The sequence below is a fragment of the Vigna angularis genome, chromosome 3 (genome assembly GCF_016808095.1).
Source record: "Vigna angularis cultivar LongXiaoDou No.4 chromosome 3, ASM1680809v1, whole genome shotgun sequence".
Classification (NCBI taxonomy): domain Eukaryota; kingdom Viridiplantae; phylum Streptophyta; class Magnoliopsida; order Fabales; family Fabaceae; genus Vigna; species Vigna angularis.
In genome coordinates this window covers 1,067,030-1,082,734 of record NC_068972.1, presented here as the reverse complement: position 1 = coordinate 1,082,734, position 15,705 = coordinate 1,067,030, and the positions used below count along the sequence as shown (strand labels likewise).

Below are 15,705 nucleotides of genomic sequence, written 5' to 3'. Positions count from 1 at the left end.
TATGCTAAAAGTAAATTTAGAAAAATACAATTATCGTTTATTAATTAATATTATAATAATTTTAGAGTGTAATTTATCTTAAAGCTATGTATTTTTTTTCAATTTAATACATCATGTGAAAAATTATATTTTAAAATTTAATTTGATCGGTAAAATTAATTCATTTTAAGAAACTATATTTTATAAGAATTATCTTTAAAATAAGATGAGGGTGACTTAATAAAGTTGACTATTTTTAAAACAATTTGTAATTAAAAATTGATTAAAATAGTTTTCAGGCGCAATATCTAAATTCCAAAGAAATACGCACCTTGTTTATGTTTTGCTTTCTTGATAAAGTTAAATCCTTTGTAGATTATATTTAAAAAAAAAATTCAATAAAATTTATATATTTAATGTTTTTATTAACTATATAACATGATAGTTATTTTCTACTTTTACTTTCTTTAAATGTCATCATGTAATATTTTATTACAATAAACATGATGAAGTCATTTCTCTCATTAATTTAATGTATTTAATAATTTTTTTAAAATTTAATTAAAATTTCACATTTTTAATAGAAACATTTAACTGTAGAGTCCATTTCAATTCATAATAGGTGAACATTTTTTTTTGCACTCTATTTCTAGAAAAAATTGGAATATGTAAATGAATAAACATGATATTGTTTTCTGAAGAAATTCGGGTCGTAATACGAGCCAAGTTCCCGACCCGACCCACTGGACCCATAACCCATTATCCCTTCCTCTTAACAAACAACCACTGACGTTGCTGGCAGTGGAAAAGCGCAATGTTGGGTGGTAGCGTATCTCGTGCCATTTCCCACCATTTTCGAGACTGCGACCTCCATTTCCACTTCACACTCACTTACTGTACTTTTCAAACTTTCCACCTTTCGTCCCCACGGCCCCTCAAACCTTGTTTGCCGGACACCGCCATTACTCAGAAGCACAGCAGAGTGTCGTCAAATTTCCGTTGTTTTGGCACCCCATCTAAGCCCCCTGGAGAAATTCCTCTCCTTTTCGATTGTTTCAGGTTCAATTCTTCATTTTATCGAATGGGTTTTGTTTTCTTCCTCCTTGGTAGTTGGTATTTTGTTGGAAACTTTACTTGGTTCATCTCTAGAGAGAGAAAAAAATTAATAATAGTAGTAGTAGCAAAATCAAGGTGTATTTTCCAAAGGTTGGTAGTTTGGTATGAGCAAAACAAATCTCTTGGCGTTGAACTTAAATGTTTTTATTATAAAATTCGTAGGATATTCAGTTAGCATTCTATGTTGACCCTTCTTTGATTTACCCCAAATTTAAACGTTAAAAGTTCTCTTCTCTACTCCATGTCGGAGAAATCAGTTGCCGGAAGCATGCCTGATGATAAGATTACTGAGGTTGTACAAACTTCTCAATAAACTAAATAAAAAACAAAATGAATGGAACTTCTTTCGTAAGTTAAAGTTAACTTCTTAACTTCTGGTTTTGGATAAATCAGACGAAGAAAATTTTATAGAACTACTTGAAATTCAACTCGAGGGGGAGATATAATTCATTTTTTTTCCTCTCTAGATGCTTATTGAGAAATTTATACAGTCATATCTGGTTTTAATGTGTTTATCATTCATTGAATATTTTTATCTTACACAGAGAGAGAAAGAGGAAGAGAGAGAGAGTTTCTAACAGCTTCCTCGTGCATGACTGTAAATAATTCAGATGAAAGTTTTTAAAATATATCCATTTGTAAATTGTGGAAATAAAAGATCATATATAAAACGATATATTGCTTTTTATGTCTATTAATTGTTATCCTTCTTTGGTCAAGAATCTGATTCTTTTTCTCGTGTGAAGCCAACAAGAAGATGAACGTGAAATTCTCTCTGATGGAACATCTCCTGTGGCAGGTTTTTAATCTCTTCCACCTGATGCCTCTTTGACCATTTTTCATTTTCACGTCAAACTCTGTAATATGCAAGTTTTGTTCTTAGAATATCCATATTGTTTGAAGGCGAGTAAAATGCTTTTTCCAAAAGGTAAAAAGAAAAAGATTGATTGATGATATTGTGGAATTGGTTCTTTGATTAACCATGTCAATAGTTTCTTATAGTTGAGGAGTATGCTCTTTTGGACTTCTCAGTTCCATTAGCTCAGTATCATATTTCTTCCTTAACTTTGTACATTTTTTACTCTTTAGGCCATTTATGGTCAATAAGTAATGTTTCTTTTACTATTTTGTGTCTGTAGTTCTCGTCATTTGCTTGCTATATTTACCCCAACTTGAGTTGTAGAGAGAACTAGTGAAGAACATACAGAAAACAAAGTTTTCATTTTGGAAGTTGGCATATATGTTTATGTACTATTATTGATTCTTAATCATTAACAGGTGGAGTTGTAGCATTGGGAAAGTTTGATGCTCTGCACATAGGTCATCGTGAACTTGCAATACAAGCATCAAAGGCTGGACCTCCATTTCTTTTATCATTTGTTGGCATGGATAAAGTACTTGGTTGGGAGCCTAGGTATGACATAACATATTGATATCAAGACAATTTAAAGTTTTACTTTATTTGTTTATTTGGGTGCAAAATGTGTTTGACTCTTGCACTCATATAATGTGATCTTATCTTATGCTTTTTGCTAGTTGATTAAAAAATTATTTGTATTAAAATTACAAGTATATGAACGTTTCCTGTATGGATATAAGTTTAGCATTGGCACAAAGGTAAGGTTGACACCTTAGGACCCAAAGGTCACTGTTTGAATCCTGAAAACAACCTATCCACTTACAGGGGTAAGAGTGTGTACATCTACCCTCCCAAGGCCCCATTTGATGAGAGGGACTGTGTCCTTGACGACCCTTCAAACAATCCTTGTCACAATGTGAAGGTTCCTACCCTGTGACTTGGAGGTCACAGGTTCAGTCATGGAAAAAGTCTATTCAATTGTGGGGGTGGGTAGACTATGTACATCTATCCAACCGCACTAGGTGGGAGCTTCATGAGCAACGATACTGTTCTCCTTACCTCTAATGCATAAGCTGTTAGGAAACGGAACCGGTAGCTCATGCTTTACCGAACTCATCTGAGCGTACCTTATTTTATTGTTGCATACGAATCATAGGTTGGAATAACACACAAATCATGAACAGACATAGTATTGAAGTGATTTGTGAGCCTTCCTTCGTTATTTGGGGTGTCAGATTAGTAATCATTCTGCTTTTCCTCTGTTTGAATAATGAATGGTAGAAAAATGACTATAAACTCGGATGAAGCTGGATATTGAGCTATTCCTGGTGCTGTGGCATTGGCATTTTACTGTTGCCATTCATAAAACTGGTTCAGTAAGGTGAAGTTTTTATTCCACTTATAATCTGTAACCAATGTGGGTTTTTCAACACACTCCATCACTCCAAGGACATCGAGCATGATAATAGTGGGGGTGGGGTTCCAGTAGCAAGTGGCACAGTAGGTTCAACAAAATCTTGACTAGTATAGAATCTTAATAGCTTTAATACCATATTAAGGTAGGGGAATTTAAGCTTAACTTTTTGAAAATTGGTTTAGTAAGGTGACGTTTGCACCCATCTATATATATAATATAATTTGGTTACATCTTTAGTCGAAATGAGGTGTTCAACACTTGTTAGAGAGACTTGGAAATGAACATAGCATTTGCAATTCCCTAGGAAGATAATTATGATTATTAATTAAAAACATTCACAGTATGTTTGTTCTTTATTTTTGAGTTTTTTTCGGTGATTATATGTATGAAGGATGCATTAATTTGCTATGGTGGTTTAAATAATGAGTAGTTATTAAATATATAAACTTTTAACTCATGTTTTCCCCAAGCAGGGCACCTATAGTTGCTAAATGTGACCGGAAGCGAGTTCTTTCTTCTTGGGTTCCTTATTGCTGTAACACAGTCCCAGAAGAGTTTCAGGTAGAATTCTCAAGTGTACGACATCTCAGTCCACGACAATTTGTTGAAAAGTTATCGCAAGAGCTTAGGGTTCGAGGAGTTGTTGCTGGTAAATAAGTAGCTCCATAATTTACTGTCAACATTTACGAACACCTTTCACATTAGTGTATCATAATTTACTTGTATTAGCATTTATAACATAACATCAACGTTAACGTGGTTTATTCTGTTACCAATGTTTGTTCTGTGCTGGCTTCTGGAACTTCTGGTAGGTGAGAACTACCGGTTTGGGTACAAAGCCGCTGGTGATGCCTTGGAGTTAGTAAAATTTTGTGAAGAGTATGGAATGGAAGCTTACATAATCAAATCCGTCATGGACAAGAATCGTTGTTCTGCAGACATGAATTTTGTCACTAACTCGAAAGAGAAGGGACAGGTGTCGTCCACCCGTGTTCGTGAAGCCTTTGCTGTAGGGGACATGAGTTATGTATCAGAGCTTTTGGGTAGGCCACACCGTCTCATACTAATGGCCACCGACCAAGAAAGATTCAGTAGTGATCAGCATAAGATATCTGCTCCTAGATCATGCACATTGAATCTAGCACCAAAGGAAGGTTTATATGAGAAGTGTTCACTTTTGCTTGATCAGGAAAATATTGTGCAGTGTAGAGTAGTTATTGACAGCAAGTTTGTGCATATAGAAACAGATTACGGAGGTCTGAGTGATATTTTTGGTTCTCAAAATCTGCAGTTCTTGCATATTGAATTTGGCGATTCCTGCACCTGATTCAGTTTAGAAATTATTTCTATTCAAATTCATAGTCTTCTGGATTAGAGATGATTTTTATCCATCCTTCAAAGTGCCCAGATGAAACTGCATAATCTGAAGGCTGGTCTGAGTAGGTATATACATACACACTGTACCTTTCTCCCTTTCCACCCTCTTCACTGCATTATGCCTCCAAACAAAGTGATTCTGTAAAACTTGATTGATTTTGCTCAATCTCTTGTTTGAGGAAATTAAGGGTTAATTTTGGAGATTCGTGGTGCGTGCCCAGATATAAGTCTGTCAGATAACTATTATGTTGCTATACTCTTTCAAATCAGTTGCATTTGACATGTTGGAAGTTTGAGTCCTCACAGTAATGTAAGTAGTTTTTTAAGGGTTGTTTGAATCTGGATATTTTTGTTGTTGAGAAAAACATGGGATTAAAAACTATGAGAAACAATCCCAAAACAAGAAGCAGGGAAGCTAAAAACATTATCAGACTGAGAATATATCATACTATGTTTGGATAAATTATAATAATAACTGTTTGTTGAATTAGATAAAGTTCATACCAATAGAGCTGCTAAGATAGGCATACTGGTATGAACAATCCAAAAAAATGCAGTGTTAGACTAAAAATAGTGATATAAACCACAGCAAGTCAATTTCAGTCTTAAAACGAGTTAATTTTGGTCTCATTCATTCAACTCAGCTCAAATGGAATCAGTCAGGTTTACCATTTCTATATTAAAAAATAAATAAAAAATATTATTTTGTTAACACGTTTATACATCAAATTACTAAACTAAAAGCTGAAATTAATTTTATTTTATTTTTGTGAAAAGTTACTTAATTTCACCGGTATGAAATTAGCTCTCATCGTGTAATTTCGTGATGCAAGTTATCTTATTTATTTTACAACACACTAGGAAAAAATTACCTGCAGTTTATTTAAAATTTATTTTAGGTTTAATAGGTTCGGAGGTCCTTATATTTTGGGATTCGTTTCAACTGATTCTTTCAATTTTAAAAATGATCAATTAAGTCTAATTTGATAAATGTGATTCAATAATAGGATGTCCGATTAAATGCAGTTAACTCTATTAACTTTGTTACGAAGTGGCAAGCTCCTGAGGCATCCAGGTGGCTGGCATCTATAGGCGGAGCAGTTCCTCATCAGCAACCTCTCTCTGAATGCGGAGGCCAACCTGACCTCCTTCTCCGTCTCCACCGCCCCCTGCAGCCACTGCCGTCAATTCCTCCAGGAACTCTGCGCTGCCTCCGACGTGAATATCCTGATTACCTCCGATGACACGCCGCAATTCACCCCTCTCTCTCACTTCCTCCCTCACCAATTTGGCCCCCACGACCTCCTCTCCCATGGCACTCCCCTTCTCTTGGAAACCCACCACAACGCCTTAACTCTTCCCGTGACGGAAGAATCAAATCCCGGAGTCGCAACGTCCGCAGCCGTGTGAATTGCGGGACAGCGAGTGGAAGAGAACTGAAGGAACAAAATCCCTCTCTCATGGTCGTGAAAGTAGCTGATTCTTCTCCGCTCGAACCACTCCCTCACCTCCTCATCGTCGACGAGGAACGGGGCGTCGAGATTTCCGGAGGCAAAGACGTTGGAGTCGATGACACGGTCAAGGAGCTGAGCGAAATCGTCATGCCGTCGCGCGATGAAGCTGACAACCACCACGCCATCGGAGGGCGAATGAGGACTCGAACGGGTGACGGCGACGGGGAAGGGTTTCGTTGCTCCATCTTTCAAATGTCAATGCCTTCTCTTTGCCCTGCAAGATTTCGATTTCCAGCTTCATCCCATTCTTCTTCCCTCTTTTTTTTTTTGCTTTTTTTTTTTGTTTAGATTGTGTTTTAGTTTTCTGGAGTTGGCTTCCAAGGTTGCACTTGCATATTTAAGATTTAATAGGTTCGAAAATCGTGGTTTAAATATTATGGTTGGAACTGGAGCAACGAGGGCGGCGGAGTTCCTGGAGGAATTGGCGGCAGTGGCCGCAGGGGGCGGCAGAGACGGCAAAGGAGGTCAGGTTGGCCTCCGCATTCAGAGAAAGGTTGCTGACGAGAAACTTCGCTTATAGATGCCAGCTCAACTTGCTATTTCATAACAAAATTAACAGAGTTAACTGTATTTAACAGAAATCCTATTGAATTATATTTACCAAATTAGGATCTAATTGATCACTTTCAAAATTAGAGGACTCAATTGAAACGAACCCGTAAATATAAGGAACTCCGAATCTATTAAACATTTATTTTACAACAACAAAAAAGTCTTTTATCATGCATTATCGCACACCGTTTCTGAAAAAAAACCGACTATTTTTTGTAAGTATTCAAAAATATTTATAGAATGTGTTTGTAAAAATAATTTCGATACAATATTTTAAACAGTTTATGCGCATTTATTCAGTAAATCCTTAATTAAGTTAGTATTTATTTATCTTGTTCTTGAACCCAATCAAATAGAGACGGGCCGGGTCATATTCTTGAACCCGTTTCATGTAGAGCGAAGGAAGCGAAGGTTCCCACTACCACCTTTGCTGATAGTCACGATGTCCGTCACCTTCACTTCGTCACCGACATTTCCCTAAGCTTTCTCCGACTCACGGACTCGTAGATCGAGCGCGTTCTGCTGGACATCTTGAGAGCAAAGTTTGGCAGGTGGGTGAAACGCGGTAACGTTAGCGTTGGTGGAGACCCAACCCTTAGGGACGTTCTCCTCGGCGTCTCCATTTCGTCGTCAACAGGTTTGTCAATAATTCCTCCATGTGGTTGTAATTTTGGAATTAGGGTTAGAAATTGGGGAATTACGTAAGATTCTTGAACAATCATCATGGTAAATTAGGCCAAATTATGGTTCTGCGTTTCTAATTTAATTTCATTTCAATTTGATTGAGCTGCAGTTAAATACTAATTCCTCTTGTTAGTTTGGTTTTAATTTATCAACATCATTCGCAGGTGGGTTTCGTTTTCATCCACTTCCACTCCCTATCGTCAATTTTTTTCAAAACGCAGTTTTTTGTATCGTTCTATGGATGAATTACGAAACGAGGTTAATGTGGTTCGATCATAATCATACACTGATTCTTTGCAAAAACAAACAGGCTAAATTCTAACAAAGCCATTTCTATATTTTGTGATGCATTACAATTACTATTATATCCCGTATGTAGCTCCATTGCTACTATATGTTTCAGCAACTAGGCAAGTAAATTGTGTTCCTTTGAGTTCTTACTTCCTATAATCGGAGTTGAAGTTTGCCCTCTGAGGTAGTTGAACCTGTGTTTCTTAAACGAAATGTTACTAGTTTTCTACTCGTGAAAGTATTTAGTCAGATTGTGTGATAAATTTTTGGAATTTTCAACTTCCACTTTGTTGCCAGTATGTATATTGTATAATCACTCAAGTCAGATTTTTTATTTTTCATCTAGTGTAGAAATTTCAGTGTGTGGAATTGAAAAGTACAATGGCAGATTAATGATCTTTTTGTCTGAAACTACGATTTGTAACAAGACTTTTTATTTGAAGAAATTTTAACTTCCCTCATTTTGAATTCTTTTGCCTGAATTCTTGGTTAAGTCTTGACTTCTACTTGTTTCTGCTTTTCTACAACGAAAGTGAGAAGTTTACTTTTGTGGCATTTCAATTTTAATACAAATAGATTGCAGTTGAAAAAACTACTTTGAAAAGTAATGATATTTACACATAAAATCCTACGTCATTCTTACACATTAATTTTTTAGACAAAGAAAAGCACATTTGAATATACCCTGTATATCTTTCTTCACTAAAAACTGCAAATTGTAAAAATAGTGTGGAGATTTTGATGTCCTGAGAATTTTGAGACTTGTCCATTGCAGCAGATAATTATAAGTAGTGCATCATGAATACATTGCAGAAATTACCAAAGCACGATATCTTCCTTAATAAGTTGAAACTTGAAGATTTGAACGAACCTTTCCAACCAAATTTATGTATGGACTTATATTGTCATCATTTTCTTGGTACTCTCTTATTGCCAAAGCTTCAACTTAAGTAGGAAAGTCAGTGCTAGAGTAGAACTCACCCTAGGCTGTTAGTAATTCAACTAAATTATAAATGATGATGACATTCCTTTGTTTTGTATCCCTATTATACTTTAATTATTTTTTTTATTTTTATTTTTTTGCAGCTGTAGAGTAAATAGCAGTAGTAGTAGGATCTGTGTAAGATGCTGCTTCGAAGAATTGTTGCTGCATGTCCACAGTCAAGGCGCATGTTCAGCTCCTCTGTAAACCATAGCTATGAAAGTGCTATTCAGGAACTCAACAAGGTAAAGTTTTTCTTTGCTGCATTCTACTAGAATTAAATTCAGTGTCTTTTCTGTTTTTGGCACAACCATCTACATAAGTTGTCTTAATAACTACAGAGCACTCATTGACCTAACAGTCTATCACAATGCGAAGAGTTTAAGTTCACTTGTTAAATATTGTATTAAGAAGCGGTGAAGTCATTAAAATCTAACCAATTTTTTATGATTTCTACTTTACTAATTAGTATCTACTCTGGAGGTTTTTCTCCAACAGTACATAGAAATGTTGGTGAAGTTAATGTGATTCATGTAAATTGCTTATTTTATTTCAGGAAATGGAATCGGTATTTGGTGATCCTCCTGCAAATGGACTCGCTAGCTCTGCAAACAATTTGAACAATGAAGCCCAACTGCCAGCTCCAAACATTAGTGACAGTTCTTTTCAATTGACTCATACTAGTAAATCGGGGGAAGCTCAAATGGTAGACGTGTCTCCAAAAGAAAGTAGTAAAAGAAATGCCACTGCTGTATGCAAGGTAATTCTTGGGAAGAAGGTGTTTGACTTAGTCGTGGCCAATCAAATGGTGAAAGGAGATGTGCTTACCGTGGCAAAAATTGCCGGCATAACTGCAGCAAAGCAAACTAGCAATCTTATCCCTTTGTGCCATAACATAAACCTTTCACATGTGCAAGTGGATTTGAGATTAAATCACGAGGACTTCAGTGTAACAATAGAAGGGGAAGCTGCATCAACAGGTAAAACCGGGGTTGAGATGGAAGCGATGACGGCTGTGTCTATTGCGGGCTTAACAGTGTATGATATGTGTAAGGCTGCTTCAAAAGATATAGCTATTACAGATATAAGACTTAAGCATAAATCTGGTGGAAAAAGTGGAGAGTACTGGTGGACATAATGATGGTTTAATTTCCATTGCAAACAATACGAAAATGCTATTATTCTTCATATAGTTTTCTGCACCAGCGTAAACTCTATACATGGCTTCCTAGTTATGGGAGGCATGAATGTTGGGGATAGTTTTTAGTACGTTTCAATTACTCAACTTTCATGGCTCTTGGTAAACATTGTCAAATTTTGGTTATTGGTCTAGGTTTCAGTTCAAATTTCTTCTACCAAAAATTACAAGGTTTCTGGTCAAATGTCTTTACTTCAAATTTAATATAATTATAATTTATGATTGGTGTAAAAAGCTATTAAGGGGTTATTTAGATGGGATAAAATAGTGTAATAAAAGTAGGAAAGAATGAACTTGGTATGCTCTAATTTTCACTTTCAAGCATTGATACTAAGACAGGGATTGAGGTTGAGGTTGAAAAGACAAATCACCTATAAGGGTGAAAGGACGATAACTCATTCTAAGTTTGTGGGGTAAATTGTATGATTTTTTTTATAGGAGGACGTAATACACGGACACTATAGAGATAAAATAACACTGTATCACTTAGAATATTAATATTTTAATCAGATTTTTTAATTTGAAATTTTAGTACGTATTATTATATTATTAAAATGATTTTCAAATGAAATCATTCTAAAACTATAATTTTCCATTTTAGAACTCAACTGTATATTTTTATTATTAAATATTATTAATACTAATATTATTTGTAGTAATATTACTAACTTTAGCATTAGTAATGTTGGTATTATACTTCGTATTGATTAACATCTTTTACATATTTTTATTATGTTTTGGATATTTCATTTTTTATTTTGTCTCTTTGTAAAATGAAAAAACAATGTCAAATCCATTTAAAAGTTAAGTTTTTACCCAAAATTAATCAAACTAGACATGCAACTTATAAATTGATCAAATAAACAACAGTCAAAGGTAGAGGACAGAATAATCAGATCAAGAAAAATTGCAAGCTTCATACCATACTTATTGAAAAAATAATTTATATCATTAATTATTATCTCATTAATTATTACCTTATTAATGCATATATAATTTAAAGATTGAATGAATAATTATTATCTCATTAATACATATATACATAACTCAATGATAAATTATAAGCTATTAATTATATAAGAGTATTTATTTATTGTTTTTGAGTTTTATTATATAACTGTATTAATTATATAATATGGATTTATTTTGATTGATTTTGTGATTATAAAATTTTGATAAAAACTAGATTTACTTTAAATTTGAATTAAAGTTAAAGAAAATTATATTTTTCTACTGATTTAATAAATATAGAGAAACATATCTTTATATTATTGTGACAATATTATCCAATTATATAAGAATGTGATTATGTTTGATTAATAATAAAAAAATTATTTTTCAATTTTGTCTATTTAATAATTAATTTTTAAAATTTGAATTATTTTTCACAATAAAAAGATTATTTACACAATAAAAATATTTATAATTAAATTATAAAAATTATTTATTTTTGTAACATTTATTTAACAGGTAATTATACTAAAATAAAATATCACAAATTTAATAATTCAAAGCATATAATCCACACTACTGAAATTGCTGTTATCCAAATGTATAACCACAAGACACGTGCCAAGAACTAAAATATAAATTATTATATGAATTATATAATATCTTTATTTTATTTTTATATCTACCTGTATGTTAGATATAAGAATATTATGTATAAATATATTTAAAAACAATAATTAATTATAATTGATAGAATGATATATATATATATATATATATATATATATATATATATATATATATATATATATTTTTTTTTTTTTAATAACATCTTTTACATCTTTTTGTTATGTTTTGATTTTGTCCCCGTGTAAAATGAAAAAATCATGTCAAGGCAACTTTCTTGAATTGGCATTAGACAGCTAAACTCGCTTTGAAATTTGACTACTCTCACCTTTGATTATAAAATCAAAACATGTTAATTCATGAAAGGAAATAAAGGTTGTCGTTGAAGTCAATGTTACTTTACCTTTTTTTTATTCCTTTCTGCACAGACATCTCTTTTTTGTTAAAGCCAGATTCTCAATTTTGAATTTTTCTTCAATCTTATCTCAGGAATAGACACTTATTTTGACTAACCGTTATATCAGTTAAACCAATATTCCAGTTAGATTTACAACATATAGGGGCAGAAAAGTCCTTTCACATTAACAATACCTATTTCCGGTTTTCTTGGAGGTGGATTTCATCTAGTGACAGTCCGCCACGTGGCTTAATCTGGATGATGCATTCGTCATCACGGTCACAGTTATTTTGATTTTAAATATGGAATCTTTAGGTTACGAAGAAGTTTGAAATTAAATTGTAGGATACCCAATTCGCCAAAAGAAAGCTTCTGGGTGGGCGTGTTCACACTTCCGATCGAATTGGGCTGTCTAAACGACGACGTTGACAGCCCGGTTCATTCATACGTTTCCAGCTTCTTTCAGGTAGAATTTGAAAGGAATAAACTTTTTTGCAATCGAATATCCCTTTTCTATATACCCTACCCTACCTTTTTTTTCCTATTATTCACGTATTTTTGTGTTCTTATTATTCCCACGCGTATTTTCTACGTGTGATTTCTGCGGTGCACGTTTTTTCTTTCTCCTGCCAATTGGGTGCCAGCCCCACCAACCCTTCTTATTCTTCCTTTCTGATTTCTCTTTGTTTTCCTTAAAGCATTGTTCTTTCCTCTAAAAATTGGTAATTACTCGCAATTCCTACATTGGGTCGGGGATTTTGATTGCAGATAAGACAGGGTTGCTCGCTACTTATCAGGGTTATGATTTAGGTTTCATAAGCTTTTTCTCTGGGTTGAGTTGAGTTGGGTTTCTGCAATGAGTTCGTTTTCTGGTGCCATTCAAAGACCTCTTGTGGCGGCGGCTGCGGTTGCTGTTGCTTCTTTCTCTGCTGATGTCTCTGATAAATTGCCGTTCGGTGGATCATCACTTGATGGTTCTACCTCTACATCTTGTAGCAACGCACAAGAATCAGATTCATTGTGGGTTTCTCATATTTCGGATTCAAAACTTGCTAACCTCTCTTTTGTGACCCGAATTCCGGTTCCTGTGCCCAATGTTCAGTTCCGTGTGCCAAGTTTGGGTCACAATTGCGTTTCAAATTTGCACCATTCTTCAGTTTTCTCGTCACCACTTCTTCTGAATTATTATCATTCGGCTGATTTGCGCAAAGTGTCAAGGCCTGCTACACGTTCAGATGGTGCCTCCAATTCAACTTCTGAGGGCATGTATAAATGGCATTTGCCCGACCCGAATGCTTTATGTGATTCAAGTTGTTCATTGACAAAGTCAAGGACAGTGGTGGTGTTGCTGGGATGGTTGGGAGCAAGGCAGAAACACTTGAAAAAGTATGCGGAGTGGTACACTTCAAGGGGGTTTCATGTCATTACGTTTACACTTTCAATGGGTGAGATCCTGAGCTATCGTCCGGGAGGGAAGGCTGAGGAAAATGTTCAACTGCTTGTCGACCACTTGGCTGACTGGTTGGAAGGGGAAAATGGAAAGAATCTCGTCTTTCATACTTTCAGCAACACTGGATGGTTAACGTGAGTGGAATGTGTAATTTGCAAGCATCGAATTTTACAGTGTTCTTCTGTTGTGTTTCTTCATTGGTTTGGTATTCATTGTTGCAGATATGGTGTTATTCTTGAACATTTTCAGAAGCAAACTCCAAATGTCATGGAAAGAATTAAGGGATGCATTGTAGACTCTGCACCTGTTGCGTATCCTGACCCACAGGTAAATTCTTATCCCTTGTGAAACTTGATGAACGTAGCTGTTGTGTATATTTCGTGTTATCATTTGCTACGATGTCTGTACACTGCTATCCTATACACTGTCAAAATTATCAATTAAGTTGCCTTCTTGGGTTGCAATAGATTGATCAATTGAGAACTTGGTCTTGGGTATTGTGCTTGATTTTACATCTAAGGAATTGAGGCAACATTTGGTTGAGATCTTTGACTTTTTCAGTTTTATTTGGCCTTTATTCTTGGTGTGGGGATAATTAAATAGAAAAGAATGAAGTTATGCTAATATCAGTTATTTTTAAGCCCTTAAGAAACTTTTTATGTTAAAATGACTAAACTGATACCTGATTTTAGGAATGTTGAGGCTTATGCAAAATTCGGAGATATGATTTTAAATATCTGATTACCGTTACAGGTGTGGGCCTCAGGTTTCTCTGCAGCATTTCTGAAAAAAAATAGTGTTGCAACAAAAAGACGTGTGTTTTCTGATGAATCTGGCATTAAAGTATCCATTGGCAGCGAAGATGATTTAGGACTCAAACCTGCGGTAACAGAAGCAGCTTTGCAACTAATTCTGAAGAAATTTTTTGGGATCATTCTGGATCTTCCTTCGATAAATAGGTAAAGAATGACCCAAATTGTTCTTCTAATTGATTGTTTTTATAAAAATGTTCATATTTCATCCCAAGTTTTGCTTGTTTTTATTCCTGAAAATGGCTATTTTATGTGCGTATTCGACCATTGTTGATCAAAAACTGTCACAACAATATAATGGTTGAGGAATATGATCGTATTTGATGACAATTTAGAGATACAAATGTCCTAAAACAGGAGTATATAAATTAGTACACACGATTGTATCATTGTTGAATTTCTGGAGTTGAACTTGAATATGAATTGCTTCGGTTGGTTCTCTAGAAAAAGTGATATCTTGCAAATTACAATCCCCTTAAAATTTAACATTATACACTCAAGATTTTAACAAATTTCATTGCTAGAAAGTTGTATGTGTGTGATTTTTGGGAATAGGAGAACATTCCATAGAGAAACGTTATGGTCTTTGTGGTCTTGATTTCACAAGACATGACTAGACATCAAATAGATAAAGATTCAATATTTGTTTACATATATGATATCTTTAAATACTAATCATTCTGTTTAAGTTCCTATATGATAACTTTGGTCCTAACTATGATGATTTTGTTCAAACGCAGGAGGCTCTCTGATGTTATGAGCATGTTGTCATCAAAACAACCAAGGTGTCCACAGTTATACATGTATAGCACTGCTGACAGGGTTATTCCTGCTGATTCTGTGGAATCGTTTGTAGAGGCTCAGCGTAGGGCTGGACATGATGTGAGGGCATGCAATTTTGTGTCCTCACCCCATGTTGACCACTTCAGGAATGACCCAAAATTATACACATCTCAACTCAGTCAGTTTTTGGAGGAGAGTGTTCTTAGCCGTTGTAAATCTCACTAATTGCCTCACTCACATACACACCATATAGTTCATTTCTTTTGATTTTTCAAAACAACCATTCCTTTAATGGGTCCTTAGGACTATATCAAAAGCCAACAACAACAACCTCATTGGGATTGCACAATTGTTCCCTCATAGATTATATTTGATTCATTCATTGTTATATATGATAGTGTGAATGAAAGACATATTACACAATTGGTCCCTCATATTCATTCATATATTGAATAGTGCAGATGAAAGAGATTGAAACTGTCTCCTTTGGTTGTTTCTTTTACCTTGGGTGGTGGGTGGAAAAGTGGCTGATATTCTGTTAACTATGTTGCTAACTATTGCAAAATATGTCCATTACTGATATCTGAATACAAGTTGTGAATTTTTATATAAGGGATTTGTTGAATATTTAAATTTTGAACTTGTGTTAATAGTGTAGTATGGTTTTGTTGTAAATTAAAAAAATATAGAAATTTCAATTAATTTATAAAATTTAT

At 34.4% G+C, this 15,705-nt stretch overlaps 3 protein-coding genes across 4 annotated transcripts; all 3 read left to right on the top strand.

Annotated features, from left to right (window-relative positions):
• The first annotated feature begins 775 nt into the window (after positions 1–775).
• LOC108325136 (FAD synthetase 1, chloroplastic) lies at positions 776–5,074 on the top strand. The gene is made up of 5 exons (XM_017558149.2): positions 776–1,038; positions 1,842–1,894; positions 2,374–2,509; positions 3,845–4,020; positions 4,184–5,074. The coding sequence occupies exons 1-5, from the start codon at positions 794–796 to the stop codon at positions 4,696–4,698; spliced, it is 1,125 nt and encodes a 374-aa protein (XP_017413638.1). The 5' UTR covers positions 776–793; the 3' UTR covers positions 4,699–5,074.
• Positions 5,075–5,841: 767 nt separating this feature from the next.
• Positions 5,842–10,055, top strand: LOC108324091 (cyclic pyranopterin monophosphate synthase, mitochondrial). 2 transcript variants are annotated; one of them, XM_052874749.1, is made up of 4 exons: positions 5,842–6,755; positions 7,171–7,451; positions 8,876–9,016; positions 9,328–10,055. In XM_052874749.1, exons 3-4 carry the CDS (start codon positions 8,915–8,917, stop codon positions 9,907–9,909), a joined length of 684 nt encoding a protein of 227 aa, XP_052730709.1. In that variant the 5' UTR covers positions 5,842–6,755; positions 7,171–7,451; positions 8,876–8,914; the 3' UTR covers positions 9,910–10,055. The 2 variants fall into 2 exon arrangements, with proteins under 2 accessions (XP_052730709.1, XP_017412399.1); XM_017556910.2 differs by having other exon boundaries at positions 5,842–7,451.
• A 2,223-nt stretch (positions 10,056–12,278) lies between these two features.
• Positions 12,279–15,471, top strand: LOC108324195 (uncharacterized). Its single transcript, XM_052874748.1, has 5 exons — positions 12,279–12,410; positions 12,713–13,528; positions 13,616–13,721; positions 14,148–14,353; positions 14,947–15,471. Exons 2-5 carry the CDS (start codon positions 12,801–12,803, stop codon positions 15,212–15,214), a joined length of 1,308 nt encoding a protein of 435 aa, XP_052730708.1. The 5' UTR covers positions 12,279–12,410; positions 12,713–12,800; the 3' UTR covers positions 15,215–15,471.
• The last annotated feature ends 234 nt before the right edge of the window (positions 15,472–15,705 follow it).